The sequence below is a fragment of the Passer domesticus genome, chromosome 32, assembly GCF_036417665.1.
Source record: "Passer domesticus isolate bPasDom1 chromosome 32, bPasDom1.hap1, whole genome shotgun sequence".
In the NCBI taxonomy this organism is placed as follows: Eukaryota; Metazoa; Chordata; class Aves; order Passeriformes; family Passeridae; genus Passer; species Passer domesticus.
The window spans coordinates 864,346-884,192 of record NC_087505.1 but is presented as its reverse complement, the minus strand read 5'-3'; the positions used below and the strand labels follow the sequence as shown (position 1 = coordinate 884,192).

The window sequence follows — 19,847 nt, the reverse complement described above, 5'->3', positions numbered from 1 at the left end:
CAGCAGGACCCCACACCTCATCCTCTGCTGAAAAATCTCTGCAACACCCCCACAGCCCAGCTCTGGGGGTGTCAGAGCTTCACTGCCTTCCCACAGCGATAATTTTTTCTCTCAGAGGGGGAAAATAAAGAAACTTGAAGGAGATTTTGGGCATATTTTGGGTGTTCTGGGGGTTTTCATGAAGCTGTCTTGCAAGATCCAAATGGGCAGCTCAGTTCAATGCATTTTCCAAGAGTTTTTCCCAGCCTATTGCAATACAAGCAAAAAAACTACCTTGAAATCCTCTCACATGCAAGCCTTTTAGATTTTGGGGATAAATCCTCCCAAATGCTTCCCAAATCACCAGGAAGACCCGTGAAGGGACACAGAGCCTTGGGAGCAGGGGGTGTGGGGTGGGAATCTGATCCTCTGGGCTGTGTCTGAAAAGCGATGCCGGCGCATTCCTGCAGAATTCATGAAGGGCTGGAGCCAGCACTGACACCAGGAAGGTAAGGAAGGAGCAGAGGGCACTCAAAGACACATTTTCCACCTTTTTTTTTGGGGTGGTTTTGACCCCTCAGCCCCATGAATTCGCCCCTGATCTGGTCCTTCGGGGGTGTCATTGGGAGTTGAGTGCTGGGGGACACGTGCTGGAGGATCCCTGGGGCTGGGAGAGACACCTGAGGGTCCCTGGAGCTGGGAAAGGGACACCTGAGGGTCCCTGGAGGTGGGAAAGGGACACCTGAGGGTCCCTGGAGCCAGGAAGAGACACCTGAGGGTCCCTGGAGCTGGGAAAGAGACACCTGAGGGTCCCCGGAGCTGGGAAAGGGACACCTGAGGGTCCCCGGAGCTGGGAAAGGGACACCTGAGGGTCCCTGGGGCTGGGAGAGACACCTGAGGAGCCTCTGGAGCTGGGAAAGGGACACCTGAGGGTCCCTGGGGCTGGGAGAGACACCTGAGGAGCCTCTGGAGCTGGGAAAGGGACACCTGAGGGTCCCTGGAGGTGGGAAAGGGACACCTGAGGGTCCCTGGAGCTGCAACAGAGACACCTGAGGGTCCCTGGAGCTGGGAAAGAGACACCTGAGGGTCCCTGGAGCTGGGAAAGAGACACCTGAGGGTCCCTGGAGCTGGGAAAGAGACACCTGAGGGTCCCTGGAGGTGGGAAAGGGACACCTGTGGAGCCTCTGGAGGTGGGAAAGAGACACCTGAGGGCCCCCGGAGGTGGGAAAGGGACACTTGAAGGTCCCTGGAGGTGGGAAAGGGACACCTGAGGGTCCCTGGAGCTGCAACAGAGACACCTGAGGGTCCCTGGAACCAAGGGACACCCACCTGAAGATCTCTGGAGCCGTGACAGACCCACCTGAGGGTCCCTGGAGCTGTGCCAGACCCACCTGAGGGTCCCTGGGGCTGGGAAAGAGACACCTGAGTGGTCTCTGGAGCCAGAAGGGGACACCTGAAGGTCCCTGGAGCTGTGACAGACCCACCTGAGAGTCCCTGGAGCCAAGGAACACCCACTTGAAGATCTCTGGAGCTCTGACAGACCCACCTGAGGGTCCCTGGAGCTGTGACAGACACACCCGAGGGTCCCTGGAGCCAAGGACACCCACCTGAGGGTCCCTGGAGCTGGGAAAGGGACACCTGAGTGGTCTCTGGAGCCAAGGAACACCCATCTGAGGGTCTCTGGAGCTGTGACAGACCCACCTGAGGGTCCCAGGAACCAAGGAATGCACAACTGAAGATCTCTGGAGCTGTGACAGACCCACCTGAGAGTCCCTGGAGCCAAGGAACACCCACCTGAAGATCTCTGGAGCTGTGACAGACCCACCTGAGGGTCCCTGGAGCTGTGACAGACCCCCCCGAGGGTCCCAGGAACAAAGGAACGCACACCTGAGGGTCCCTGGAGCTGTGCCAGACGCCCCCGAGGGTCCCAGCATGGAGCCCCCCCACGGCGCTGCCCGCCCTGGACGTGGACAGAGCCGTGGCCACGGCCTTCGTGGTGCTGCTGGGGCTCTTCCTGCTGGCCATGGCCGTGCGCTGCGCCCGCCTGGTGGTGGATCCCTACAGCGCCATTCCCACCTCCACCTGGGAGGAGGAGCCCATCAACTGACCCCGAAATGGCCCCCCCGGGACCCCCAAACCCCGCAGGGTGCTCCAGGGAGCCTCAGCCCCACGAGGAGCACCCAGGCTGCCGTTAGCTCAGAGCTGCTGGTGGTCCCGGCACCCCCATCCTCTGTGGGACCCCCTGCCTCCAGGAGCCCCATTTCCCTCACTCATTCCCCATTGCTCCCAATTTCCCCAATTTCCCCTATTTCTCCCACTGCTCCCCCATTCCCCCCATTGATTCCCCATTTTCCCCCCATTTCTCCCAATTTCCCCACTTCCCCCATTCTCCCCATTAATTCTCCATTTCCCCCATTGTTCCCCATTTTCCCCATTTCCCCCATTGCTCCCCAATTTCCCCATTTCCCCCATTCTCCCCATTAATTCCCCATTTCCCCATTTGCTCCCCAATTTCCCCATTCTCCCCATTAATTCCCCATTTCTCCCGTTACTCCTCGATTTCCCCCATTGCTCCCCAATTTCCCCCATTTCTCCCCAATTTCCCCCATTGCTCCCCATTCCCCAATTTCCCCCATTGCTCCCCAATTTCCCCTATTTCTCCCATTGCTCCCTATTTCCCCCATTGCTCCCTATTTTCCCTATTCCCCCATTGCTCCCCATTCCCCAATTTCCCCCATTTCCCCCACTCCTCCCATTTCCCCCCATTTTCTCCCGTGTCCCCTGCGTGTCTCGAACCCCTCCGAGGTGGCGGTTAAAGGACCGTTCTGGGGTGTTCGGTAACGGCTCCAACGCCCCCGGGCAGTCCCGGGGCTCCCTCAGGAACGAACCGGGGCCGCCTCAGGAACGAACCGCGGCTTTCCCGGCCTCTACATCCCTGTTTTACAACTTAAACCGGGCCGGCCGTTCGCGGCAGCTCCCCGAACCGCCGATTGCCGTGGGATTCACCCCGCGATTCCCAGAGGAATTCATTTATTCCCGAATTTCGGGGATTTCTTCCCGCCCTCACACCACCCCGGACCGCCAGGGGGCGCCAGGCGCGGGCGGCGCGCGCAGGAAGTGACGTCACGCGGCGGGCTCCGCTCCGGTTCCGCGGCACCGGTGAGTGAGGAGGGGCGGCCGGCGCTGAGGGGAACGGGGAGGCCTGTGGGGGCCTGTGAAAGGGGGGGGATGGACGGGCAGGGCTGGGAGGGGATGAGGGGGACGCGGTGTGGGGCAATGAGGGGAGCGGGGGGGGCTGTGAGGGGACCTGGCGGAGCTGTGAGGGGACCGGAGGGGCTGTGAGGGGACCGGAGGGGCTGTGAGGGTATCGAGATGGCTGTGAGGGGATCGGAGGCGTTGTGAGGGGATCGAGGGGGCTGTGAGGGGACCGGAGGGGCTGTGAGGGTACCGGGGGGGTTGTGAGGGGACCGGAGGGGCTGTGAGGGGACCGGAGGGGTTGTGAGGGGATCGAGGGGGCTGTGAGGGTACCGGGAGGGTTGTGAGGGGACCTGGCAGGTCTGTGAGGGGATCAGGGAGGGGTTGTGAGGGGGTCGGGGGGCTGTGAGGGTACCTGGAGGTTGTGAGGGTACCGGGGGGGTTGTGAGGGTACCTGGGGGCTGTGAGGGGATCGGGGGGCCTGTGAGGGGACACTGGGGCAGAGGAAGGTGGGAAAGGGTGAGGCAGCTCCCATGATCTCCCTCCCCAACCTCTCCCTCGTCACCTCACCTTCCTCCCCTGGCGTCAGGTGCGGCCGAGATGGATTCCCAGGACATGGAGGAGCTGCAGGAGGAGGTGATGGAGGAGCTGGGCATCTCCATGGAGGAGCTGCGGGAGATCATCGACAGGGAGGTGGAGAATTCCGAGTGGGTGAGGCAGCGGAAGCAGCAGCTGGAGGAGCTGGAGCAGTGCATGAGGCACAAGGAGGAGGAGGTGGCCCACGTTGACCAGCTCATCGACGATGCTGTGAGGTGTGTGGGCCTGGAGGGAGCTGCAATTCCGGGCAGGGGGATGTGGGGGGCTGCTCCCTCCCCTTCAGGGCAGACCCACGGTGTGGCTGTTTAACGAGGCACACTGACAACTTCCCCCCCAAGGCTTTAAACCCTTCCTGAGGACGCTTCCCTCGGCTGGCTCAGCCCTCCCTCAGCAGTCAGGGGTAGCTCCCTGTGGAGCTCCAGGGGCACAGCTGGTTTCCCCCCCCAGGGCCATGGACAAGTGCGAGACGCTGGCCAAGGAGCTGTTCTCCATGATGGGCCTGCAGTACCGGGAGAGCAGCTCGGAGGACGAGGCACCGGCGGCCACGGAAGTGATCGAGATCCCTGACGAGGAGGACGACGACGTCATGAGCGTGGACTCGGGCTGGAAACGCAGTTCAGTGTCCCCAGGGGGCCAGGGCAGGGCTGGGGACAAGGGGATGCTCTTAGCTCAAGGAGGGAACCTGACAGACCCAAAAACGCAGTTCAGTGTCCCGAGGAGGGCCAGGGCAGGGCTGGGGACAAGGGGGTGCTCCTAGCTCGTGGGGAGCATCTGCCAGATCCAAAACCACAGTTCAGTGTCCCCAGTGGGCCAGGGGAGAGTTAGGGACAAGGGAATGCCCTTAGCTCAAGGAGAGAACCTGCCAGACCCAAAAATACAGTTCAGTGTGTACCCAGCAGGGCCTGGGGAAGGATGGGGACAAGGGAATGCCCTTAGCTCGTGGGGAGCATCTGCCAGATCAAAAAACACAGTTCAGTGTCCCCAGGAGGGCCAGGGGAGGGTTGGGGACATGGGAGTGCTGTTAGCTTGTGGGGAGCATCTGTCAGATCCTCTTTGTGTCCCAAAAACGCAGTTCAGTGTCCCCAGGAGGGCCAGGGCAGGGCTGGGGACAAGGGAATGCCCTTAGCTTGTGGGGAGCATCTGTCAGATCCTGTCTGTGTCCCGGAAATGCAGTTCAGTTCAGTTTGTGTCCCAAAAATGCAGTTCAGCATCCCCAGGAGGGCCAGGGCAGGGCTGGGGACAAGAGAATGCACTTAGCTCAAGGAGAGCATCTGCCAGACCCTGTCTGTGTCCCAGAATTCCTGGAATCCCAGAATTCCTGGAGTCCCCAGTGGGATTTCACCCTTTTCCCACCTGCCTCACTGTTGTCCCCATGATCCCACATGGGGAGAGGTGGCAGAGGAAAAGCTTTGTCTGGTTGGATTTGGGACGGGCACTTTTCCCTCTTCTCTCTGCTCTCTGTGATTTAATTAGGATGGATTTTTTTCACAAAAAAAAAGGTTTTAAACCACTGTGTTCTCTTCACTCACAGGCAGCAGCAGTCCCAGAATCTCCAGGGATCAGACTCTGGTGAGTGGGGAGGCCCTGCCTAGAGATGTTTCCTCATGTGGGGTTTTATGAGACACCACGTTGTATTAGGTGCAAAAAACCAAAAGCTTTTCTGTGTTTCCCTTCTCTTTCCTCCAGCTGAGGGAAGCAATGGCTGCCATGAGGAAATCTGCCCGGGATGTTGCAAAATTCATGGATGCTGTAAACAAGAAAACCAACTTGCAGGAAGCACAGAAAGGTGTGGGAGCTTCCAGGGGCCGTGTGCCCTTGCTTCCCAAAGTGGAAAAACAATGATGGAAATCTCCATTCATGTTTATTGATCCCAAACTGCTGTTCTAATTCAGGGTAGATTGGTTCTGAATTCCTGCTTCTTTTCCAAGCTGTTTCCATTCAGTAAAAAGGAGGCACTTGAGCTGCCTGAGAGGAAGAAAAACAGGAATTCTTCTTCCAGAACTGTGCTTCCAGCTGTGCTTTGGGTGATTTAGAACTGACTTTCTGCTGTTGTTCCTTGGTAGATGCACAGCCCCCTCAGGAACCTCCTGGCACTGCCCAGCCTGTCACTGTCCCTGCAGCCCCTAGCAATGATCTCAACACTGATGGGGACCTCAAAGTGGGCATGAGGATTTTGGGGAAAAAAAGAACCAAGACGTGGCACAAGGGGACGTTGATTGCCATCCAGCCAGTGGGTATGTGGGCTCTCCCGGGATTTTGGGTGGGAAACCTGGATTGAAGGGTGTCAGAGCACGTGATGTCACCTGGAAGGGATTGTAGGAGCAACACACCTCCACTGCTTCACCCTCCAAATCAAATCCTGAAAGGCTTTGAAATTAATTCTGAATTAATTCTGAATAAATGATCTCAGAGCATTGGAATTCTGCTGTGAAACCACTTGCCTTTTGTTTATTTTCCCTTCTATTTATTTCCTGTTTGCTTTAAAACATCTTTCCAGGTGCTGGCAAGAAATACAAAGTGAAATTTGATAACAAAGGAAAGAGTTTGCTCTCGGGCAACCACATTGCCTACGATTACCACCCGTCTGCTGAGAGGCACCACGTGGGCAGGAGGGTGGTGGCCAGGTACAAGGATGGCAATCAGATGTGGCTCTATGCTGGCATCGTGGCTGAGACCCCCAATGTCAAGAATAAAGACAGGTATTCCTTATTTCCCATGGTCATGCATACTCATCTCTGTTTTGTTTCTGTTTTAGGCCAAAAAATAAAAGGGTTTATTTGAATACCCCTCAGGTGCTGAATTGAGGCCTCCCCAGGAAAGCCATTCTGACTTTCTTCATCTTTCTTATCTCAGGGTGGAGCTTCCACTCTTGCCCGTGGCCCTGAGTCAGGAATTAGATCTGTTAATTTATTCAAATTATCACCCAAATGTTGAGTCTGGGCTCCTGGAGGCATGAAACAGTGGGAGGAAATAGGAGCCCTGGGAGGGCAGAGTGGCAGTGGTGGTGGCAGAGCTCTTCAGGAGGAGAAGGAGCAGGTTTGGAGCAGCTTTTTTAGGAATAAAAACAGGCCTAGGCTGCTCTGATCTATTAAAGTAAAGGTTTGTGGTTTTCCTGAAGTGATTGTGAAAGGATTTAATCCCCCTGGATCTGATGGAAATTGTGCTGGATTTTATCTGATCTGTGTTTAATAACTGAAAATGAGCTGAATGTGATACTCCAAGTGCAACCTCTCTCCTGGTTGTGATGCTGATCCCTCATCCTGCAGCTTTTGTGCAGCTCCAGGGCTTGAGTCCTTACTCAGAGGCACTAAGTGTGTGCCTTATCCACCTTCCCTGCAGAAACCAGCAGCAATTAAACATTTTCTCTTCCTTTATCTCCTTTTCCTGACGCACAGAGAGGATTTGGAGCAGAGGAAAAGGGCCTGGCTGGGAATTGTGCTGTTAGCAGCCATGGGGAGCACAGGGAGCATTTGTAGCTCTTCATTCTGTGCTCACCCAGGACTGGGCTGTCTCCAGGAGGAGCAGGAGAGGTTCTGCACTTCCATTCTGTGGAGTGAGAAGTGTTCTCATCTCCCATTCCTGATTCCCCTTTGTTTTCCAGGTTCCTGATCTTCTTCGACGATGGCTACGCGTCGTACGTGAAGGAGTGGGAGCTGTACCCAGTCTGCAGGCCACGTGAGTGATCCCTGTCCCTCCTGGCCTGCTGAGCTTTTGGGAAGAGCCTGGCTCCAAAAACGGGTGTGTCCCTTGTGGTGCTGAGCCTGAAGACATCTGAAATCCTGGTTTATTGCCAGGGGGGGTTCAGGATGCCCCACCACCAACATCCCAGCCCTCAGGATCACCCCTTGATTGACCTTAGTAAAAATGCACCTGGGATATCCTAAAAAAAAAAATAAATTAAATGTTCTCTCTGTTTTATCCTGTCTCTTTTCTTCCACGTGTCCCTTTCCAAACAGTGAAAAAAGCCTGGGAAGACATTGAGGATGTTTCCTGTCGGGATTTCATTGAGGAATACATCACTGCCTACCCCAACCGACCCATGGTTCTGCTGAAGAATGGGCAGCTGATCAAAACCGAGTGGGAAGGGACCTGGTGGAAATCCAGAGTGGAAGAAGTGGATGGAAGTCTGGTGAAAATCCTTTTCCTGGTAGGAATTTCCCTTTTCCCGTTAGGGTTGAATGTGAGGCTGGGGATTTGATCAATTCTTTTTTCGTTGCTAATCATGGAAATAATTGAGATTGGAAGAATCTCTTGAGATCTTGGAGTTTGAGGCCCTGAACCATGTGCCCAAGTGCCACATCCACAGCAATTTTGGACAATTTTGGACAATTCCAGGGGTAGTAATTCCACCACTGCCCTGGTCAGCCTGCCAGGGCATGAACACCCTTTCCAGGAAGAATTTTCCTTAATACCTGATTAGAGATTTCAATGTAAATAATTTGGTTTGACAATTTATTGTCTGTTCTGACTGCTGTTTGTCAATGCTCATTGCTGTCTCCTTGTGCTCTCTCTGTGTCTCACTCCAGGAGGCTCTTCCCATGGGAACTGCAGGTGTTTCCTTCTCCTTCCCACAAGAGGACAGACGTTGTGAGTGGATTTACCGAGGCTCCACACGCCTCGAGCCCATGTTCAGCATGAAAACTTCAGCTTCCACCCAGGAAAAGAAGCAGAGTGGGCAAACCAGGACTCGTCCCAACGTTGGTTGGTGGCATCTTTTGGTTTCATTTAGAGCCTAGGATTTAACTGGAGGCTGGTTTGGGTGTGGTGGGTTTTTTAGCTGAGTTCCTGGAGTTTCAGGTTTCTAGGTTTTGGTTTTCTTTCTTTTGACAGGAGATTTCAGATTTGCAGTGAGTCTTTTCCCCTGGCACAGGAGATTTAGATTTTCAGGGTTTTTGTACTCTGGCATAGGAGATTTAGATTTCCAGGGGGATTTTTCTCCTGGAATAATGCCACAAAACCAAACTGCTCTTGGGTGAAGTGACCAGATTTTTTGGGGGAGTTGCTGTGCTCTGAGCTCAGTGATGTCCCACCATCAATCCTAAATCCCTCTGTTTTCCTTCCTTCCAGGAACGAGTCAGTGTTTTGGGGCCTGTATAGCCAACTTGGGACAATATTAGGGATTTTTCCTGCTGACTCTCTGGCTTTTCACCTTCCCCACCAGGTGCTGTGAGGAGCAAGGGCCCTGTGGTCCAGTACACCCAGGATTTAGCAGGAGCTGGTCCCCAGTACAAGGCTCCAGAGCCAGCTGCACGTCCTGCATCTCCGCAGCCTGCAGACATGGAGTAAGTACCAGAGCCACCTCCAGCACCTTCCACCTCTGCTTCTCTCCAGCACTCAGCTCTCTCAGGCACCACCTTTTCTGTGCAGAGGAATCCTCAGGTGCAAGTGTCCTCCATGGCTTTAGCCATGATTTTGGGGCAAAACTTTTACCTAAAGCTGCTGGATGAATAACTGGGGGCGGGAGCTGAGAGCCAACAACTCCCCGAGCCGAATATTCCTCCTCAGGGCTAAAGCTTCGCACTTGCCTTTCCAAATTAGACTTTGCTCTTTCTCTTCCCAAAACCTGAATTGCTCCCTCGTGTCACGATCCAGGCGCTGGCCCCCGGCTGCCTTGTGTCCCTCCACGTGGACTGCCCTGCTCGCTGACCTCGCGGGGAATTCGGGATCAGCGGTCGGTCCCGGTGGGCACGGAGCAATCCACGGCCAAGGGGCCCAAGGGGGACATCCCCGGAGCTGCAGGCTGGAGGAGGCCTGGAGGAAGGAGGAGCTCGGCTTGGTGATGAAGGGAGTGTGTTGGAGGACACCAGGGAACCTGGGGATGTGCTGGGGGACTTGTTAGGGGAGGGAGAGGCTCTCCCAGTTGATTTTTGCCAGCGCTGTGGATTTCCCATCTGGATTTATGGCTGCCTGGCCCCGTGCCAGCACGTCTTCTGCTCTCACTGTGCCCTGCTGCTGGGGCACGAGGGAGGCAGGGCATGTCCCAGGTGTCAGCAGCCTGTGCAGGAGGTCAATCTTTACTCCCCACAGCCTTTCCAGGTGTAGCAGCAGCTCAAACCCCACCTGCCCCAGCCGAGGGTCCTGGGGGCTCCTCTCCAAGCAGCAGTGCAATATAACCTAGTTTACCCCTGGAAATGCTCCCTCTGTGCTGGTCTGACCAGGATTTGGGACTGGAAGCCACAAAAACATCACCTTTTCCATAATGCTAGAGAGATTCTGGCTGCTGAAGGAGGTCCTGGAGTGCACAGCTGGGCCCCCAGCCCTGCAGGGACTGGGACACCCTGGGACCATGGGCAGTGTCACAACACGAAGACAACCAAGCTGGACCTGCAGCCCCACGTGTCATCACTGAATCCTTTCCCATTCAGGCCTTGCAGTGCTTTACAAGGAATTTTTTTCCCTCTTGGGCTTGGCTTTAGGACGTGGTTTTTGTGCAGCTGCTTCCCTGCCCTTAAATCCCAACTGTGAGGGAAGGAGGCAGCCAGGCATGGCCGTGTCCATGCTGGTCCCAGGGATTCTGTGGGGCTCAAACACTTGGATTTCAGATTATTAAAACTAAGAACAGTCTCCTCACTGTGGTGTTTTGTTTCCTCTGAGGAAAGCCTGGGTTTCTCCCCCCTCTTTCAAGTTCTTCTCGGTGTTGTCACCACTTCTGGCTGGTTTATGCCCATTTTTCCACTTGCTCTTTTTGAGATGTGTTTGAACACTTTGCTTTCAGGCAGCTGTTGGCAGAAGCCCTCATCCCTTCCTGCTCTCTCTGTCTCCTCCCTTTCTCCCCAATAACTTCGGTTTTTCCTCTTCAGCAGCTGGTTTGGTGTAGTTTTCTGTTTTATTGATGCAAATGGATTGAAAACCTCCTGGAATTGTTTGGAAACCTGCAGTTGATTGAAAACCCCTGAAATGGGTTGAGAACCTGCTTTTTTTACAGCTCTTACTAGCTCTTTCATCAGGGATGTTATTACATTTCCTTGCACAATCTTATCTTGTTCTTTAGTCCTTGCAAGAGAATCCTGGATTTGTTCCTCCTACTCAAGCCTGGTTAAGCTTCTAGAAACTGGTTTCTGCTAAGCCAGGGTGTCTTCGTGGCCTGGTTTGTCCGCTTCCTGGGATTAAGGCCTTGGGCATCCTTGTTATTTCAAAATCAAAGTGTCTTGGAGCTGCAGCTGAGTTCTGAAATTCTGAGTGGTTGTGGGATTGCTGTAGCAGAAATGGGCTGATTTTCACACTTATTAGTTAAAAAGCCACTGCTGGGATTCTCCTGGGTTTCTGAATTCCACGGGGCAGTGTTACTTTGATTCCCAGTGTTACTTTGTTTTTCCATGTTCTGAATCAGCTTCTTCTTCCCTTCCTGCAGGTGCTCAGACACGCAGCTGGCCCAGGGCAGAAAGCAGGTGGCCAAGAAAAGCACTTCCTTCCGTCCTGGCTCCGTGGGCTCCGGGCACTCGTCCCCATCCTCCCCTGTCCTCGGGGACACCCCAGCAGCTGGGAGGGCCCTCCCAGCCCCACAGCACCGGTGAGCAGAGCTCTGGGTGGGACACATCCACGAGCCCTCCCATCTGGGGTGTTGGGACACGTGTGGGACCTGTGTGTGCTGGTGGGGATTCAGCAGCTCACGTGGGGAGGTGGAATCACTGAGGCTGGAAAAGCCTCTGGGTTCATGGAGGCCCCCCCAGCACTGCCAAGCAGCTGTGATTTCCTGGAGGGCAGTTGATTTCCTTTGGGTTTTGGGGGTCAAGAGCACAGTCCCCAAGTGCCACATCCACTTGTGTTTGGGGCACTTACAGGGATGGTGACTTCTCCACCTTCCAGTGCCTGACCCCTCATGTCCTGCTGGTCAGTTGCTGGTCTAACCCAGGTCCTGTTGCCCACCTGGTCTCGTGTCCAGCCTCTCCCCACCTGCACATCCCTTAACCCCATCTCTCCCCTCCCAATGCCTGATCCCCCAGCTCCTGCTGGTCACACAGTGTCCAGTCTAACCTAGGTCCTGTTGCCCACCTGGACTTGTGTCCAGCCTCTCCCCACCTGCACATCCCTTAGCCCCATCTCTCCCCTCCCAATACCTGACCCTCCAGCTCCTGCTGGTCACACAGTGGTCGGTCTAAGCCCAAGTGCCACATCCACTTGTGCTTTGAGCACTTGCAGAGATGGTGACTTCACCATCTTCCAGTGCCTGACCCCTCATGTCCTGCTGGTCACACAGTGGCCAGTCTAAGCAGGTCCTGTTGCCTACCTGGACTTGTGTCCAGCTTCTCCCCACCTGCACATCCCTTCCTGATGCCCCTCTCTCCCCGCAGCGCCCCCAGCAGCGTCCCCTCCCAGCCCTTCCACGGCATGATGGACCGCGTTCCCAGCGAGCCTTCCTACCGCGCCCCTCTGGAGAAAACCTTCTACTTCCCCCACGTGTGCAACTACGACTGCCTGGCGCGGGTGCGGCCGGTGCGCAGCGACCAGTACCGCAGCCGCAACCCGCTGCTCATCCCGCTGCTCTACGACTTCCGCCGCATGACGGCGCGGCGCCGCGTCAACCGCAAGATGGGCTTCCACGTGCTCTACAAGACCCCCTGCGGGCTCTGCCTGCGCTCCATGCACGAGATCGAGCGCTACCTCTTCGAGACGGACTGCGACTTCTTGTTCCTGGAGATGTTCTGCCTGGATCCCTACGTGCTGGTGGACCGCAAGTTCCAGCCTTACAAGCCCTACTACTACATCGCGGACATCACCAAGGGCAAGGAGGACGTGCCGCTGTCGTGCGTCAACGAGATCGACAACACGCCGCCGCCGCAGGTGGCTTACAGCAAGGAGAGGATCCCCGGGAAGGGGGTGTACATCAACACCAGCTGGGAGTTCCTCGTGGGCTGTGACTGCAAGGATGGCTGCAGGGACAAGTAGGTGACTGCTGCTGGGTGAGGGGACAGCACTGGGGCTGAGTGAGGTGCCCAGGGGGTGCCCCAAGGTGGGTCTGGTCTGGGATTTAAACACGTGCGGGTTAGTTTGTTGCAGGTTTTGTGGTTTGGGTTGGGAGGGATATTAAAAATTATCCAGTTCCCACTCCTGACATGGGCAGGGAGAACTTCTGCTAGCCCAGGTTGCTCCAAGCCCAGTCCACCCTGGCCTTGGACACTTCCAGGGATGAGAAACCCACAGCTTCTCTTGGAATGGAGTGGAATCAAACCACTTCTCCTGCTTGATTCCAAGTCAAACCCTTTGTGCCCATCTCTGCCTAAAGATGTGATTTATTTTCCTGTCTCCAGACTGATCTCGTGGCTCTTCCTGTGTCTCCCTGCAGATCCAGGTGTGCCTGTCACCAGCTGACCATCCAGGCCAGCGGCTGCACCCCCGGAGGGCAAATCAACCCCAACTCAGGCTACCAGCACAAGAGGCTGGAGGAGTGTCTTCCAACAGGGTGAGCAGAGCCCTCACAAGCACCAGCCCCAGATCCACTGACAGGGACTTGATCCTGGGTATCCCAGTGCCTCTGGTCTTGGTTCTTCTGCCAGCTGTGGAATGGTTTGGGTTGGAAGGGCCCTTGGGGGTTATCCAGAACATGGGTTCCTCCAAGCCTGGTCCTCTGGGATGTCTCTGCATAACCCCAGCACTGCCAACACCACAGACTTCGGGATGTTTCTTCATCCTGGAAATTCTCCTTCTCCTTTCTTCCAGTGTTTATGAGTGCAACAAGAGGTGCAAGTGCAACGTGAACATGTGCACCAACCGCCTGGTCCAGCACGGCCTGCAGGTGCGGCTGCAGCTCTTCAAGACCCAGAACAAAGGTTGGGGCATTCGCTGCCTCGACGACATCGCCAAGGGCTCCTTTGTCTGCATCTACGCAGGTGGGAGCTCACCTGGCACGTGGAAACCTCTGCTGAGGGAAGAGGGGAAGCCAGAGATGGGAATGGAGCTGGGGAAGGGGTTGGAGCACAGGGAGGAGGGTCTGGAGAACTCCTGAGGAAGCTGGGTGGGTTCATCCTGGAGAAGAGGAGGCTCAGGTGGGAGCCCTCTCCAATGTCCTGGGGAGGTTTAAGTTGCACATTCAGGAAGATTTCTTCCTGGGAAGGGTGGTCAGGCTGCCCAGGGAAGTGGTAGAGTCACTGTCCCTGAAACTGCTCAAAAGCACATGGATGTGGCACTTGGGGACATGGCTCAGTGCTGGGGGGAACAGTGGGACTCAGAAGCTCTTCCAACCCAATGATTCCACGATTCCAAAATGCACCAGAAGGAGTGTGAAGCTCCTGCCATGCCCATCTTGGGGATTGGAGGGTGAAAGCTGAGCTGATGAACTTGCCCAACACTGCAGAACCCTTGCGGTGGCAGTGCCAGTGTCACAAGATGTCCCCTGGGCTGTCCTTGAGGTGACCCAGCCCCAGCCCTGCTTCCTGTGCTCAGCGAACCGGCCGGGCCTGGCACAGCCCACGAGATGCAGAAGTTGTGTTGGCTCTGGAACAGAGCCACCCACAGCCAGACCTGCTGCCTCTCTGCTCTTCCAGCCCTTCCCAGGCTCTGCTTGAGCTGCTCTGTAGAGATTTCTGGGCTGAAAATCTTGATTTTAGCTCAACCACAAGCTTCAGGGTTCTGTTACGTCAAGATATGTTGTCATTTCCCAGCCCAGCTTTGGAATAAAATTATGTCATCCCTGTTTTCTCCTCTGTGGGCTTCGGAGAGGATAAAAGAAAACTCACACTTCGTTTTCTACCCCCCAGGGAAAATCCTGACAGATGACTTCGCTGACAAAGAGGGGCTGGAGATGGGTGACGAGTACTTTGCCAACCTGGACCACATCGAGAGCGTGGAGAACTTCAAGGAGGGCTACGAGAGCGACGCCAAGTGCTCCTCGGACAACAGCGGCGTGGACCTCAAGGACGACGACGACGACGAGGAGAACACGGGCACGGAGGAGCTGGAGGAATCCAACGAGGACAGCTCCGATGACAACTTCTGCAAGGACGAGAGCTTGGGCAGCAGCTCGGTGCTGCGCAGCTACGCCACGCGCCGGCAGACGCGCGGCCAGCGCGACCACGGCCCCGCGGAGGCGGCCTCCAAGGACTCGGGGCTCACACGGCCCCTCAGCCACGAGGAGCCCACCTCGGCTGCCCCCTGCAAGCTGCCCGTGTCGGAGGAGGTCTCCAAGAACAAAGTGGCCTCGTGGTTGAGCTCCAACAACGTGGCTGAGAGCTTCCAGGACAGCGACAGCGCCTCGTCCTTCAGGGTGGGAGAAGGGGCAGAAGGCAAGGCTGTGAAGATGGAGGTCCCTGCGGAGAGGGAGAAGGGCTGTGCTTCCACGCCAGGAGATGTGAATGGAGAGGCAAAGGTGGCCAAGAAGGAGGTGAGGGAGAGATGAGGGAATGGGAGAGTTAAAGGCAGGGAGGTGCTGCTGCTCCAGTGGCTTTTCTACCTTTACAGCACGTCCAGGGGGACTGTGGGGCTGTTGGATGTCCCTGTGCTCAGCTCTCCTGGCTTCTCTGGCTTTTCCCCTCCCAGCGAGGGAGTTTGTGGCACAAAAAGGCTGCAAAAGTCACTTGATGGGAGCAGAACTGAACATCCTCCTGCCTGGGGACCTGAGGGACACGGCTGGGGACAGCAGGGACATGGATGTGGTTCCTGTCCACCCCCTGCTCCAGGGAGGGCACTTGGAGTCCCCCAGGGAGGGCATCTCCATGCTGGGTGTCACACTGAGTGTGGGGACAGGCAGCATCTCACTTGGGCTGGCATTTTGGGGAACAATTCCATAGAAAGGCTGTAGAGTGCTCAAGAAGGGAGAGATTCCAATCACCTGTGCTTCTCCCCTCTGCAGGAACCTGAAGAATCAACCAAAATTCCCGGGTAAGATTCCTTAAATCATTTTTCCCACCTGGCCTGTGGACAGTTTTCCCTGGAGATCCAGGTGTGAGCTGCTCGTGTCCCTGCAGGCTGAGCAGCCTGGGAAGGAGGTATGGCTACAACCCCTGTCCTCCCAGGCTGGAGGGGATCCGGAGGCCGCTGAGCGGGACCGTGCTGCTGCAGAGCCGCCGGCGATCCCTGGCCCCAGCGCCCACCTCGGAGGTGAGAGGGACCCCCAGCCTGGAGGGGCCACCCCCAAACCCCTTCTTCAACCTTCTTTTGGGTCGTTTTCAGCCTTTGGTTCCCAGTTGAGCTGTGATTTCCTGGGCAAATTGATTGCCCAGGAGGGCAGTCGATCGCCTTTGGATTTTGGGGGGTCTTTTGTGGATCTGAACAATCAAAAAAAAAGAGGAGAATGTGGGATTTTGGGTGGGATTTGGCACCTTGGTTTGCACACCTGGGACTCATTGTTTGCCAGAGCCATCTGCAGGAAGCCATCCTGGTGAACTGTCTTTGTTTTTGGGGGACTTCTCCCTTCCTTTTGAGCACCTCATGCTGCAGGATCTCAAGCAGAACTCAGCAGCCCCCCAAAATGCCACAGGTGTTCCAAACACTGACCTGTGGGCCGTGGTGCCCAGAGCGGGGATCTCTTCCCAAAGGGTAGGAACAGAGGGGGTGAGCTGGAGGAGAGCACCATATTCCTGGGGAAAAGGGAGGCTGGGATGCACTCCAGGAGCTGTTCCTGCCCCCAGAATGTGCTGATGGTGTCGAGCAGCACCGACAGCGACGAGGAGCACAGGGCAGGACAGGCCCCGGGCACAGCCAACGACAGCGACGACATCCAGACCATTTCCTCAGGATCTGAGGAAGAGGAGGACAAGAAAAATTCATCATCTGGGTCAGGTGAGGGGCGAGACCAGGGCTGAGGGTGAGAAGTTTTGGTTGGAAAGCACCAGGAAGGGCTCGTGAGGCTGTGTCCCACAGCTGAGCTTGGAACCTTCCCCATGCGTTTGGCAAGACAAAACTCCAAAATCTGCTCCTCAAAAGCGGATATTTTTGGGTGTTTCAAGAAAAAGCAACAGTGAGGCTTGTGGTGGGTTGCAGCCTGGGCTGGGTTGATCCTGGAGTGGCGTTGGGCTCGGAGGGGTTTGTCACTTCTGAGTGGAGCAGGAGCAGCCCTGCTGGATGAACCCACCTCCCCGCAGGCCCCGTGAAGAGACAGGTGGCTGTGAAATCCACCCGAGGCTTCGCCCTGAAATCCACCCACGGCATCGCCATCAAATCCACGCCGCTGGCGGCGGCCGACAAGGGCGAGAGCGCGGGGCCCGTGCGCCGCAGCACACGGCAGTTCTACGACGGAGAGGAGAACTGCTACATCATCGACGCCAAGCTCGAGGGCAACCTGGGCCGCTACCTCAACGTGAGTCAGCCCCTGCTGTTACATTTTAGCTCCACGGTGTGATCTGTTTCACCCCTGGGAAATGTTTGTTGCAAGTGATCCTCCCCTGAAGGGGCTGTGGCTGTAATCACATCCGGCCAAGTCTTGTTCTCAGTTTGAATCTCCCTGTTAAGCTGAGTGCTCTCTTGGCCCCTTTTCTCTCCAGGCTCTGCCTCCCCCTTCCCCCTCAGAAACCATGCTGCTCACGGGGTTGGAACTCCCAATAAACCCTCATCTAATTAGCACCCCTCTAATTAGAGGGGTCTCCTTGCCTGCCTGCTGCTACCAATGAACTTGCAGTTTAGGGGACCCCCAGGGAGTCCCCACAAATGAACTTCAGCATGGGCTGAGCTGTCTGCTCAGTGGGGCTCTTCCTCCCCAGTCCTGCTGTGATTTCCACCAGTTTTAGACCTTCCCAAAGGGCTGAGTGAGGCATGGAGCAGCCAATTTCCCTTCTTGTTTTACTCCCAAATCTTTGAGTCGTGGTGAATCCCTGCCGTGTGCCTCTCTGCTCCTCCAGTGAATCTTCACAGGAATAATTCATCAGGGAATTTTATCCCTTTCTCCCTGGCTGCCTCAGCCTCATCCTGGAGCGGAGGGAGAGGTGGGGAAAGAGCAGGTTTGGGAGGATGATGCACCTTCCTGAGTGAAAAAACAGCTGCTCCAGCCTGGTGGGAGCAGGAACGGCCCCGTCAGTCCTTCCAGAGCCCGTTACCTTTGAGTGTGGATCTTATGACTCAGCCCGGGCGTGCAGCCTGTTCCAGCAGGATTCCTCTGGATGTGGCAGGCAAAGCAGGAATGCTGCTTGTTTATAAAGGCTCTGTTCAGCGCTGGCAGCTCGGCCTCCCTGCCCGGGCAGCAGCTCAGGCTCTTCTCTGTTGCCATTACAGCACAGCTGCACCCCAAACCTCTTTGTGCAGAACGTCTTCGTGGACACCCACGACCTTCGCTTCCCCTGGGTCGCCTTCTTTGCCAGCAAGTGAGTCCTGGGGTGCTGGGAGGGGCTGGGATTCCTGGGTTTTGCTGGGAGCTGGCTCCATGGCCAGGGCTGGGTGTTCCCTGCTGCTGCAAACCCCATTCCCTGTTTCCCATCGTTCCTGTGCAGAGAAAACCTCGGTGGCAGGTGACATCCTCTCTCTTGTGCTGGAGATCCTGGTGTGATTTCCACCAGTTTTAGACCTTCCCGAAGGGCAGAGTGAGGCATGGAGCAGCCAATTTCCCTTCTTGTTTTACTCCCAAATCTTTGAGTCATGGTGAATCCCTGCCGTGTGCCTCTCTGCTCCTCCAGTGAATCCTCACAGGAATGATTCCTCAGGGAGTTTTATCCCCTTGACATGGAAGTGTGGCTCCCTTCTCCCATCCAGTTTCTCCTCTTTTCTGGAGCAGCCTCCTCACCCATCCTGTGTGGCTTTTGTCCTTCCCAGGCGGATCAGAGCTGGCACAGAGCTGACCTGGGATTACAACTACGAGGTTGGCAGCGTGGAGGGCAAGGAGCTGCTGTGCTGCTGCGGGGCCATCGACTGCCGGGGCCGGCTGCTCTGAGCCCCCCTGCTCCCTGCCAGCAGCTCCCACCTCTCCACAGGCCTGCTGCTCACTTTCCCTCAGTGAGGGTGAAGTTTCTTCTCCAGAGGTTCTCAGTTCTCCCGTTCAGCTGGAAAATCACAGATGGACACAAAGCAGGGAGGGGCCTGGGCTGTGCTGGGGGGTGATTCCCACCTTCCAGAGGCTCCAGTTATCCACAGGCTCCCTCAAGGAATGAGCTTTTCCTGCTCTCTTCCATCTTTCCACCAAATTTAAGGCACAAACCTCCTTTATCCAGCAGCAAGCACTTCCCCAGTGTTCCTGGGAAGGGCTTCCCAGTTGGGATTGAGGTCTTGGAAGTGGGAGGGAGGATGGTGGAAAGAATCCCTGGAAGACTGGACCAATCAGGATTTATAGAGTTCAGGCAAAAAAAAAGACAAAAAGTTAAGTATCTGTCTTCACCTGTGAGCTGTAAAGAATCTTTCAGTTGCTAAAAAGCAATAAAAGTGTGTTTTTCTATTAAAAACAACCTGCCCTGATCTCGAGACACAGCAAAGAGCCCTGGAAAAGCAGAGCTGAACTGCTGCCATCACCTTTGTTTCCCTGGGGTTTGCAGGAAAAATGCCAGACGTGGATGGGCCCAGGCAAAGGAATAAGGAGCTCCCACATTTTCACCTTTCCTTCACCTTTCCTCAAAACAAACACTCCTTAAACCCTTCCACTGGGGAAAATGACAGAGGAAGGGGTTGGGATTTTGTTGGGGAAGCAGATCTGGTGCCTCTCCCCAGAATGTCACAGAGAGCCCCAGGCTGGCTCTGGGTACCTGGGCAGGGCAGGGAGTGGCCCCAGGCCCAGGCGTGGGGCTTGGGTTTCTTTTTTGTCTGGGGGCAGGAAGGAGGGAAGGCACCAGAACAGATCCAAAGGGTTTAAAAAACACCCTGAGAACTGGATGAAAGAGGTGAGGTTTGACAAACTGGGATCAAATCTCACATTCTTGACGTGGAAAAGCCCAAACTGGGAGGTGCTGGAGTCAATTCCAGCCATCCCAGCCCACTCAAAGCAGCCCTGCACAAGGGAGGCTTGTTGGGTTTTTTCCTGCTAAATAACCTTTTTTTTTCTCTTTGTAAAATAAAACCTTTCTGGGGCCTCCTGGAGCTCCAGTTCCATCCTGAGTGTCCACCTCAATGGAGGCTTTGTCATCCCAGCGGGGCTGCAGCTCCTCAGGGAACCCAAACCCACGCTCCAGCCTGGCCTTGAAGACTTGGAGAACTTGAAGGAGAAAAAGAAATACATAAAAACCATCAAA

The 19,847-nt window shown here is 55.7% G+C and overlaps 1 protein-coding gene across 3 annotated transcripts; it reads left to right on the top strand.

The window, feature by feature from the left end:
* The first annotated feature begins 3,070 nt into the window (after positions 1 to 3,070).
* Positions 3,071 to 19,707, top strand: SETDB1 (SET domain bifurcated histone lysine methyltransferase 1). Of its 3 annotated transcripts, none has more exons than XM_064401774.1 (22): positions 3,071 to 3,138; positions 3,764 to 3,986; positions 4,219 to 4,385; positions 5,303 to 5,340; positions 5,458 to 5,557; positions 5,835 to 6,005; positions 6,269 to 6,470; positions 7,373 to 7,446; positions 7,728 to 7,918; positions 8,298 to 8,472; positions 8,933 to 9,053; positions 11,123 to 11,281; positions 12,063 to 12,653; positions 13,055 to 13,171; positions 13,429 to 13,598; positions 14,466 to 15,088; positions 15,557 to 15,585; positions 15,672 to 15,804; positions 16,335 to 16,485; positions 16,788 to 17,002; positions 17,911 to 17,999; positions 18,445 to 19,707. In XM_064401774.1, the coding sequence occupies exons 2-22, from the start codon at positions 3,775 to 3,777 to the stop codon at positions 18,560 to 18,562; spliced, it is 3,846 nt and encodes a 1,281-aa protein (XP_064257844.1). In that variant the 5' UTR covers positions 3,071 to 3,138; positions 3,764 to 3,774; the 3' UTR covers positions 18,563 to 19,707. The 3 variants fall into 3 exon arrangements, with proteins under 3 accessions (XP_064257844.1, XP_064257843.1, XP_064257842.1); XM_064401772.1 differs by lacking the exon at positions 3,071 to 3,138 and adding an exon at positions 3,175 to 3,193; XM_064401773.1 differs by lacking the exon at positions 5,835 to 6,005 and having other exon boundaries at positions 3,089 to 3,138.
* The last annotated feature ends 140 nt before the right edge of the window (positions 19,708 to 19,847 follow it).